Below are 11831 nucleotides of genomic sequence, written 5' to 3'. Positions count from 1 at the left end.
AGAGGTTTATAGCTGCACTTGATTCAGATATGCAAAACTGTCAATAATTTCAATCCAACATTAGTGGAAAATGTTTTTGTTACAAAAATCTACCATAGAAACATCGAACAAATGACAGCATTGCTTTACACGATGCAAGGAAAAAATGAGACTACCAGATCTTTCGGCCAAAGATAGGTCTTGTTCACTGGAAAATTTAGACCAAAGAGAAAATTTAGGTAACTTTAAGTGTAGCTTTAGATTATGTAAAACTTCTATTGTATGTTTAGGTTTTTCATGCAAGAACCTTGCCCAACCGTGAAAAATATCATTCTATGCTACATGACTTATTTGCTTACCACGTAGCTTCTATTACAGGGAAATCTGTCCTGGTAAGTAATTCTAGAGATCGCAGTGACGCATTTTGAGCGTATTTTGAGGAATTCAGTTTATTGGGGAATATCCTGTTTACGGAAATATAGAGTTGCCAAGTGTGACGTCACATAAAGTTAGATATTTCGATTTTCATATCATTCGTTATTTCCCCACATTACCACCTAGATATCATGATATCAACACAAGATACCACTTATATGCAACATCACTTAAAGTTCTTCAAAACTGGTTGAGATATGTGTAACAATGAATTGCAATTCAGTATTGGGTTACTGGAGTTTTAGCTTAGTTTAGTTCGTAAAGTTATGAAATTACACTGCTTTGATAAAAGAATGGTCTCTACTCATGTTGCCATATCTCAGCTGATATGTTATACATTTAGCTGATGTTCCTTTTGTTTATGCAATCAAAATTAAAAACATTTAGAAAATAGTGACGTCATCGCACAAGAACTCAATTTGCCTTATTTTATTCTTCTGTTTGGGACCAGAAAGACGCCCCTGCATAACGGGATCAAGATGTCACTGTTGTTATCGCTAGTTTGAACTATTCTTTGCGTGAATTAGCAGAGGAAATTTTCTTTCATCAACCACAGTAGGTATCTTTCAATTTTATCTGCCTGCGACAGATGACCAAATACACTTAGAATGATTCAGTGTATTTCTGAGTGGAAAGAAAACAAGTATCGTTTAATCAGTGCTTTTCTGAAGTAGGCCGAGCTTTATAGACTGTCGTACTCGAGAACCCTGCGTACTCGGATTATCGAAAATGGCGAAGCAAGTTATTTGGTTCCTTGCAGTATTCATTCTATCTGGTGCTTTCTCTGTTCCAGGAGTTAATTCTCAATGTCCGTCAAAATGTTCCGTCAACTTGCTGAACGTATGGCCTGGAAACGGCTACCATGCAAGAATCCAGATCACATCACCAATCTTCATCCGTGCGTTCAGTTTTGCAAGGATTTTTTTCCACTTCGATGGTGAGGTGTCAAGAATTGAAAATATTCACGTACAAGGAGGAATTGTGAGGGAAATTAGAGTAAAGAATGACAAAAAGACGGTTACTTTTTTGTTTCGACCAGATCAAAATGTCGGAAAGGGGAAAAAGGTAAGTCGAAAATTCTAATTAAAGTATGACAAAAAGACAGTGAATTTTTGTTTCGACCAGACCAAAATGTCGGAAAGGGGAAAAAAGGTAAGTCGGCACTTCGGCAATTAAAGTATGACAAAAAGACAGTGAATTTTTGTTTCGACCAGACCAAAATGTCGGAAAGGGGAAAATGGCAAGTCGGATCTTCCTCGACTACATTATCATTTTGCCATACGATAATTTTTATCAATTTTTGCTCCCAATTTTACGATAGTCCCCCCTCTTAATCTTTAGCAATAAAATAATAGCGGCTATTGGTGTTTCGGGCAACATGCTGGAAGAGAACAAGGACACATTAATCGATATCGATTCTATTTATTAGAATACTAATCTTGGGTTTCAGAGCTCTGGTAATAGTGTCAAAGTGATGACGTCATTAAATCAATTTTTCTACATAGGTATAATTGATAAAATACGAATATATATGGTATTATTTATCTGAAACCTTTTTGAAGCTTTTATTTGAATATTTAAAAATGGCTGAGATGTGTCTAAACCCTTGCCCTATCAAACCTCCGTTGTATACTATTGGTTCTAAATATTGCGAAAGAAATCCTTTAGTAAAGTCCAGGTCTCTCTCGTTATATCTCGATTAACTTGCTACAGCTTGAACTGATTTTGCACCTTGAGAGGAAGTTCTGGTGTTAATTCATTTAATTGGTCCAGATTCTCCAACTAGGTTTGTATGAAGTCATCTTATAGTCTTCTGTAAAATGAAATTGGTGATGTAGAGTCTCGTCATCGTGTTTGACAGCATGTCAGCCATCGCTAAAGACATAAATCCTATACTACTTTTAAACTGCTAAAATCTGTTGTGTAGAAATTCCCTCTTTGGTTCTTGATAATGTAGCAGTCCTATTGTAGGTCCATAGACACCCGCTATTTTGACTGTCTTCTATCTCGACTATTTGCTATCTCGAACGCTTTCAATTTTCCTTCTTTTTGCTGGAAAGGTTTACATACAAATGTAATTCAGCATCTCGGCTGCCTGTATCTCGATAATGTCTCAAACGCTTATTTACTTCCCTTGACGAAAAGCTTGCTATCTTGAACCTTACGAGTTTCCTGCTTAAGTAGGTATAGAAACATGCAAAAATGTTTGTTTATTACACAGAAAAAACTTTTAAATAATACTTGAATGTTGATCACGAAACAGTAATAATAGTAACTTTCTAAACAGAAGAAAAATGGTTCTTAACTTCGGGTTGATAAGTTGTTCAGCAAAGATGATGATGATGTCATCCGAGGATCTTTAAACAAGACCAGCATATGATTTAAGAAATGCCATGGAGGGGGGTGGTTTCCGAGTACCGCCTGTTTCTAGAACAAGGAGATGTGCTCCGTGCAATTATCATAAACTCGAATATATTGTAGAAATTGAATTAACCCAGAAAAGAAAACAGATAAACCATGAAATGGGGAAATAGATAAATATTTATTCCCTAACCAGGAAATATTTTCTTTTGAATGTTCTTTAAATTCTGAAACCTTTTTTGATTGAGACAAAGACAAAGCAGAGATGCACAGTTCTAACAATCTTTAGAAAAGCGTGTACCTTCGTCTTATAAGCCAATTCAGTTAGAATAAAGACACATTTCATAACTACGCACTGAAGAGAAATTACTTTATAATTAGATACGATGGATGACTACATACGAGATGAAGCAAGATAAAATTGCCCCTCGGTTCTATAAATTTTCTTCAACTTCTCTTAACATAGGTTTTCTAACTCTGATGAAGTATTTTAGGGTTTCAAGGAAAGCTCTAACTTTGACGTATCTTTTCTTTTACAGCTTACGATGGAGTTTTATGTTAGACAATCTGGCTCTTCTCCCAAGCTCACAGAAGTAAGATTTTGGAAGAGGGTTGCATGCAGCAACATACCCTGCACAGGCAGCACCCAAAAACCATCAACTACGCAAGAAGTGCTGCCCACGCAATTTTCATCCTGTTCTACAGTACAGAAGCTTCTTCAGGTTGGCCCAGGGTTCTTCAAAGTTAAACTTCTCCTACCAGTGTCTCAAGTTTTGAATGGCTGGAAAATCGAGCTTCAGTTCACGAAACCGGTTCTCGGAATAAGTAATTTTGATGCTAACCTTGTCGAAGTGAGGAGGCAAATGTACTTTCGTCTTGAGAATTTCAGCCATAATCAAGTACTTCAACCAGGCACATTTTCTGTAATACTGATGGTGCATTATCAACATAGTATGTCCCAACCACCAAAGATTGCGCTTGTAAGATTTGGAACTTTCCGCTGCCAAAGTAGCGATGCTTTAACTGTTGTGCCAACACAAACAGCTCCCACTTCTGAACCAACAACAACCCAAAAATCGACTGCAAAGCCAATGACAACCAAGGCAACAACCCCCAAGACACCAGGTCAAACAACACAAACAGTGACGACTGTTGATCAAACAACTTTGCAGTCTACAGTCAAATTGACTACTGAAAAAGTAATTTGTTTTTTATTTAAGCTACCTATTTGCGGTCAGAATTTTTCAACATATCTCTCAACACATATTGAATATTTGGCTTCTTTGTTTCTGACATAAACGACATCTGGTTGCCTCTTATGGCCGAGCAAGGAAACCAAGTATTCTATAGGTAACACAATGATGAAATAATTCTTACAGATTTTTATTTCCTATAACAATTATCAAACTTTCCCTTCACTATTTAATAAGTGCTATTATAAATTCATGAGATCTTAAGATCAACAGATTACCTTCGATGCATTTGGTAAAGAAAGCAGGTTATCTCCAGATAATATCTTTCATAACTGTTACATTGCAGAGCACTATCTCCACTGTAGCACCAGGCTGTGCGCCAAAATATGACTACAGTAAAGTATTGCAGTTATCGTTGTTGTTCTACGAGGCTCAAAGATCAGGGAAGTTGCCTAAATCGAACCGTATTTCTTACAGAGGGGACTCTGCCTTAAATGATGGCAGAGATGTTGGAAAGGATCTTTCTGGAGGGTATTACGATGCTGGGGACTTTGTCAAGTTCGGGTTTCCTATGGCCTATACGATTACTGTGCTGTCATGGGGAGTGATTCAGTATGGCCCTGGATATAAAGCAGCTGGACAATACAGGTACGCATTGGATGCTATTAAATGGGGCACGGACTATTTGATTAAGTGCCATACTGCACCGAATGAATTGTATGGCCAAGTTGGTGATGGTGACGTGGATCATGCCTTTTGGGGGAGACCTGAAGAGATGAAGATGCGTCGACCATCGATGAAGATTGATGCCACAAAACCAGGTGAGGCTGCGTGGATTTCAAGGTGCATGATTCTTGCCACTACTGTTTCTCGTTTCCATTCCTCTGTATAAAAAAGTTGTAAACAGTGACGCAAACTTGAGTTGGAGCAAAACAGCTGACTGTTAACATAAACATACAAGTGTGTCTATATGTGTATATAACCATATATTGTTTGCATTAAGGCTCTGATCTTGCTGGAGAAACCGCCGCTGCACTGGCCGCTGCATCTATTGTCTTCAAAGACGACGCGACGTATTCAGCGACGTTGAAGAAACACGCACGTGAGTTGTACGATTTCGCAAGTACGTACCGTGGAGCATACAGCAACTCCATACCAAATGCAGCAAAATTTTACAGAAGTTACAGTGGGTACAAGGACGAACTGACATGGGCAGCAGCATGGCTCTATCGTGCTACGAAGGAGCAAAGATACCTTCAGGATGCCAGAAGCTTCTACACTCAATTCGGAATGAATTCACTGGCGAATGAGTTTTCTTGGGACGACAAGAAAGCGGGCGCGCAGGTTCTTATGGCTCAGATCACTGGGGAGAATTCATTCAAACAAAACACTGAAGCGTTTTGCGATGCCATTCTCAGAAGGCAACGAACCCCGAAAGGATTGGTTTTCATCAGCCAGTGGGGATCAAACAGGCACGCAGCCAATGTGGCATTTATCTGTCTTATGGCAGGGGATCTGGGAATCAAGACAAGCACATACCGGACGTTCGCCCGCTCACAGATTCACTATATTCTTGGAGACGCAGGCCGTAGTTTTTTAGTTGGGTTCGGAAACAACCCACCACAGCGACCCCATCATGGGTCGAGTTCTTGCCCCAATCGTCCTGCCCCTTGTGGGTGGAGCGATTACAGCAGTAGAAACCCGAACCCACAGACCTTGTATGGTGCCCTCGTCGGTGGACCTGATAGTAACGATAATTATGCTGATGTGCGCAGTGATTACGTCAAGAATGAAGTTGCTTGCGACTACAATGCTGGATTTCAATCTGCTGTTGCAGCTCTAAGGCAGCTTCAAAGCAAAGGCGAGTGTTAAATCAATTGACATTTTTCTTTGTTAACTGAGTAACAGCTATCATAAATGGAATGTCTAATGATAAATTTTGGTTGGAATATCATGTTGATTTTTGTCGTCTCAAAATCTGTGAAAATCTGTGAAAAACATCAAAATCAACGGTGGAGAGAAATATAACGAATTAAGTCCTTTGAATTCTTTACACATGATAAAAATTTACATGCCAACTAGGTACATAATTATAGAAGATATTCTAATTATAGAAGATATATATACTTTAGAGATGGAGTCTATAAACATAAATTATTTCAAAAATTTTCCTTTCTTCAATCTTTCTTCCTTTAATTAAAGGCAGCTTAAATCAATACTTGGGTGTTTTGCTTGCTGAAAGGAATGCAAAAATTGGAAAGAGTCTTTTAAATTTTAGGCCATTATTGTGTCTTCTAATGTGTCTTATGTAGACAAACGGGGCAGTTTACAACTTGTCATACAGGCTAAAGATACCACTTTATCGTCAAGAATACCATTAACTCACGTTACTCGCGAACATTATGAAAGCGTTATATTGGAAAGGCCGGCTTACTGTTTAGCTTAAATTAAATACATAAAAGTATCGAGCGAAGATGTTGAAAGCGAGTGTGGTTTTGAAGGAGCTCTCTTGGGTCAGGTTGAATCAAGGTGTAGTAGGCTGTGAAATAGTGCGTTCACAAGGATCTTTGCAGCTGTTTTTTTTTCGATAGACAATCCTAGCAGAATATGCGACAAAAATATTATATTTAAATAATTCACTCGTTCAAAAGGCACTATGCATAATCATATGTTTACTGTGCAAGATATTGTGCTCAGGATGTTAGTTAAATGTGTTTGAAAAGTTCGGTTCTTCAAAGATTTTTTTGATGGGACAACTTGGTGCACTGCAGGTAGTGTATTTCAGAGCTAGGCAGTAACATAACACAAGGTTGCTTTACTCGGCTCTTGCTGACGCAATTATTTTATTTTCAGCACTGCACCCAACGTTATTTGTCCTTGCTTGCCTACTTTATCAAACTAAATTTAAACGAAAATTAAAAAAAAGAATTTTCTACCCCTACTACTTCTTGCACTCTATAATTTATTACTGGGGTTAAGTATTTATTCATGTTATGACAAATACCATATAAATAGCCAAGAAAGTCAATATAATTGTCTTATTTCATCTTGTTCGAAGAACGCTGCTTTTCAAATTCATATCTCTAGTGGCCTCTCATTGGCTGAAGAGACATTCTCTACAAATACAAGATATTTAACTGGGAATTGCTACTGAATGACTATGGCTACGGCTAACGGGAGACTCATTCTCAAACTTTACTTCTTACGTTGGCAAAAAATTCGCTCTGTTGAAAGTTGTTTCAAGTGTTGCATCAGGCGACAGCATCCTTTCATTTCTTTCTATCAATATGGACACAACCATTCAGTTTATATTCCCTGAAAGCCAAATCTTTTCGAAATCTGTTTGTCTATTTAGGCTAATTTCAATGAATGTTCGCAGAGTGTTTAGCTGTTTCAACATTTGAAAAAACTGCCCTGCTTTTAACTTACATAACTGCTCCAATCTTATTAATACTTGAAAAGCAGATCCATTCGGTCATTCCAGAATTCACTAGAATCCTTGATACCTCAATAACTGTTGCTAAAATGAAGCGGTTTTGGGGTGTTTGCTTTTCACTGTTTGCCACGCTAGCTGCATTTTCAAGCAAGTGCTCAATAAATGCCGAATCATGTGACAAGAATTTCAATCTTATTCAGTCCTTTCCAGATGGGTATCGTGCACGATTGTTGTTGCCAGTTTTAGAGAAAACCACAGAATGGAAAGCTGAAATATTGTTTGACAAGAGTATCACTACATTTGATACAGCAGATGGAAACCTAGAAGGCGGTAAGAAGAGTGGGGTCCAGTTCAACGTCACAAATTATCGTCACAATGGCAATTTGAACCTTGGTTCCACATTTCAGCTGGAATTCATTGTGCATTATCCTCGAAATTTTGTCCCTGTACCCAAGATCCAGAAGATTCAATTTGGAAAGTTTAGTTGTCGGGCTGAAGAAACAACTAACACTGGAGGCTGTGTGTTGAATGACAATCTGCCAACCTGCTACTCTTTTGCAAAGAAGAATAATCAATGGCCTGATGGTTTTGCTGCTAAGTTGGAACTCCCTATCAAGAAGAGCGTCCAGTCTTGGACTTTGTTGTTGATTTTCAACAAACCGATCCGGGTTCTTAACTTTCCGGACGGACAAATTGTGGCAACAAGAAACAGCACTGAATTCACCATTAAGAATAGAGACTACAATGGAAAACTGTCAAACGGGAAAACAGTTAGTTTTGACTTTACTGTCCACTATGCCCGAGGCCAAAAGAATACAAATCTTGTTGCCGTTATATTTGATCCAGTCCAGTTCATCTGCGTTGCTACAGAATTTAAGAAAACACTTGTTGATAGATACCGGAAGGCACAAGAAAATGAAAATCAAATTGTCCCACTTGGCGCTGATTGGCTAGCAAGCTGCAAGGAAACAGTCCCAGAATGCACCAAAATGTTTCTTATCCGAGACTCTTGGCCTGATGGTGTAAGAGGTTTCTTAAGAATACCGGTGAAAGAGAATGTGAATGGCTGGAATGTTACATTATTCTTTGATCCAAAGATAACGACACTGGATGTAAACCAAGGCGACAAAGTGATGTCACGTGACAGCGTGTATTTTGTCGTGCGAAACCACAGTTATAATGCGCGCCTTTCTGCGGGAACCTTTTTGAATTTTGAAATTACCATACATTTTCCGCGAGATCAAAGACCAAGGCCTCAGCTGACTATTGCCAAGTTTCGGAATGAAGTGATTTGTGAAAATACCGATAACGACTGTGCAGACTGAAGCAAGAGAGGACAGCACAAAAATAATGATGTATTACAGTATGCTATAGTTGATAAAGTAGAAATATGATGAAGTAATATGATAAATGTGATAAACATGCTAAAATATTATTCAAATAAGTAACAGAAAATACAGTGTCAATTTATCATATTCACCTCCACTCCCTTGGAAACTTTTATTGGGTACTTTTACAAAGAGTTTAAATAGTGCTACTGGAAACATAAGAAATAACCATTTATTTCGCATGGGTGGTAGCAAAAAGTTGGTACAGGGAGGCCATGCTAATCATTGATGACAAAAGATTGTGTGCGTTGCGGTCCGTATCCTTGAACATTAACGGGGTGGTACGGAGTGGTGCGGCATGTTCCGCTGAAAATGCATGGCCTTGATCTGTTTAGCTACGTTTTGGTCGTTTATTCAGTGAAAATTTTGCTACAGGGCATATCTGCAAGATCCTTTTCTTGATTTTTCTCATTGCGATCTCATAGAGATGTCTTATAACATTACATTTGTTAACAAAAGAAGACAAATATTTTTTACAGTTAAGGTTAAGGAATCGTAAAACCCTCAAATAACGCAGTTGCAATCCCAGTGCATAGTTCACGCATGAATCCTGTGTACAAGATTCAAAGAAACTATTTATAATTTAATATACTATTTATAATACTAGAATGAATAAGAAGGATGGTAACTATTCGTTTCGCTACTTTGTTATTTGGTAGATGAGCAACTTAGACCCTTGACCTATCGATGCTTGTCTATTTTCAAACAATTGTTATTGGCATAGGCCATTTCTAGAAATAGCTCTTTGGTGGATAATTATTTCACATTAGAAATGGATTTTGAAGCTGAAATAGTAAAACAACCGAAATTAATCGGCAAAATAAGAGGAAAGTACGAAATGTCGACAAAAAAATTTTATATTCCCTTGACAAAAAAATTATGCCAGCACGCACTTACAGTGCCGTAATAGATTCAGTCCTCTTTCAACTTGCTTTAATAACATGCACGAGTCACGTGAAATATATTCAAAACTAACTGTCAAAAAGAATACCAGGCAACGACCACAGATAACAATAGAAAAGTGCAGAAAAGCAAGAAATGAGAGTATGCCGATGAACAATACGCTGAGAAGAAAAAACTCTGGTTCATCGCTTGAAGCTACAACAGAGGCTGCAAGAATAGCACAATAGATTTGTTTGGGACTATAGTAGGCTACAAGGTGAGTGAAGCTCATGGTAAACAAAAATTAATATTTTATAAAAGCTTCTCCGGTGCAACAATTGACTTTACGAGCAGTCATACAGGTCCTACCTCTAAAAGAACCCGAAAAGCTATCATTCTCCACTGTGGGACGAATAATATGCGGAGCAGAAGTGCTACAGAAAAAATCGCCGATAAGCTTGCCACTGGACTAAAAGACAACGAGAGTACAGTTTATTTGTCAAGCATTGGACAAAGAGGTGACAAATGGGATGAAAAGGTAAACATACAAGTTCTTGTCTAGCTAAAAAATGCGACAATGAAAATCTTTTAAACCTGAGCATGCATTTAAATATAAACAAACTCAGCCTTAATCGTGAAAGAATTCATACTCTAGCCAACAATGTTTGTATCATTTAGGATTTTGACTAGAAAATGCTGTTGATCTGGGTAGCAATAGTCAAACTCCCATTATCCAATGACATCCCTAGCGATACTAACGATAGGTTTGAATATATAACATGTTGGGAACTTGAATCGCCTCATCATTTTTCATGTGTAAACTCAATTAGGAATAAACCCCAACCCCTCAGTGATTTTATCTCACAAAACATAGATATTTTGGTAGTTGCTGGCGCAAAAATAGATTAGTCACTTCCAAAATAACCGTTCTTTGTTGATGGATGCTCTTCCCCACTTAGATTACATACAAATCAAAATGGCGGGGACTGTTAGTTTACATTCACAGTGGGATAGCTAGCTACACATCAACTCATGTCTTTTAAGTTCACCAATGGAATTGAGTGTCTGACCTAAGAAGTTAAGTTAATAAAAGAAATGGGACTGTAAGCATGAAAATTAAAGGGAACTTTTGAAACAGACTCATAACAAGGCCCTGATTCATACATATATGGGGATATGTGGATAAGTGCATAAATTTGATCGCTAGCTTTTAGGCAAAGTTAAGAAATATGACGGTGAAGGGAGAGTTCGCTACTGATAAGTAGTTTCTCTTCAGAGCTGTTAGGGACATCAGCATTTTCAATTTTAACAGAAATTTGATCAACACATCTCTTCCCAATAACCAAGAGATGACATTTGTCTCCATTTATTTTTATGCAATCGGAGAAACATCCTAAGGCTATATTGGAATCTTTTTCAAGTTTGTTATGTGGTCTAAGCTTAATTGCCACCATGGACTGTAATATCATCTTCATAATTACCATCATTTGAGTTTTGAATGAAAATAAAGAAGTCCTGGTCTATTGCTATGTTAAACAACATAGGACCTAAAACGGACCTCTGAGGAGCACCACATGCTACATCTTTTCAAGAACTGATTAACTCTACTCTCTATTTACTGCATGGAAGATCGTTGTGGACGTGTGTCAATGCGTCGTATGTAGCACCATAGTTTAAAATTATAATACAATCAAATGCCTTTGAGAGATAGTATCAATACGGCCTTAGCCTTACCACCTAATTAAAGTCTTATTCAAGGATGAATTGAGCACTGTAAGCATGTCTGAAACCGCACAGGATCGAGGGTAAAAATGATGTATAAAAACTTTTTGCTTATCCGTTATTCTTTCAAACAGAGAAGCAAATTCAGCAAAGACAAAGAAATTGAATAATTATCGAATTCACTGAAACTTGCTGTGAAGCTACGATATCTTGCTTCTAGGGAGTCACAAACGTTTACTTTGTTTAGTTGAGAAGTTTAGGGAGTGCAAAATGAAGGGATTCAAATTGACGTCTTGTCATTGATGATTATACATGTGAACATCTTTATAATCTTTATCTTCTTTTCATGCATATGATGCACATGATGAACATTTCTGATATCCTAATCCAAATCTTTAATACGAAGCTTAGCATAAAATGATTTTCCATTCCATC

The 11831-nt window shown here is 37.7% G+C and overlaps 1 protein-coding gene across 1 annotated transcript; it reads left to right on the top strand.

The window, feature by feature from the left end:
- The first annotated feature begins 722 nt into the window (after window positions 1-722).
- LOC135686911 (uncharacterized) lies at window positions 723-5917 on the top strand. The gene is made up of 4 exons (XM_065203299.2): window positions 723-1479; window positions 3315-3974; window positions 4315-4789; window positions 4972-5917. Exons 1-4 carry the CDS (start codon window positions 1144-1146, stop codon window positions 5838-5840), a joined length of 2340 nt encoding a protein of 779 aa, XP_065059371.2. The 5' UTR covers window positions 723-1143; the 3' UTR covers window positions 5841-5917.
- Window positions 5918-11831: the final 5914 nt, after the last annotated feature.

Source organism: Rhopilema esculentum, chromosome 6, assembly GCF_057945365.1.
Source record: "Rhopilema esculentum isolate cy_ngs chromosome 6, ASM5794536v1, whole genome shotgun sequence".
In the NCBI taxonomy this organism is placed as follows: Eukaryota; Metazoa; Cnidaria; class Scyphozoa; order Rhizostomeae; family Rhizostomatidae; genus Rhopilema; species Rhopilema esculentum.
Note: the sequence above shows the minus strand (reverse complement) of the source record. Positions and strands in the feature narration are given on the sequence as shown.

Coding starts and splice junctions, on each gene's coding strand:
- LOC135686911 (XM_065203299.2), top strand. CDS start 1,144: ATGGCGAAGCAAGTTATTTGGTTCCTTGCAGTATTCATTCTATCTGGT. Junction 1,480..3,314: donor ATGTCGGAAAGGGGAAAAAG/GTAAGTCGAAAA, acceptor TTTCTTTTACAG/CTTACGATGGAGTTTTATGT. Junction 3,975..4,314: donor TCAAATTGACTACTGAAAAA/GTAATTTGTTTT, acceptor GTTACATTGCAG/AGCACTATCTCCACTGTAGC.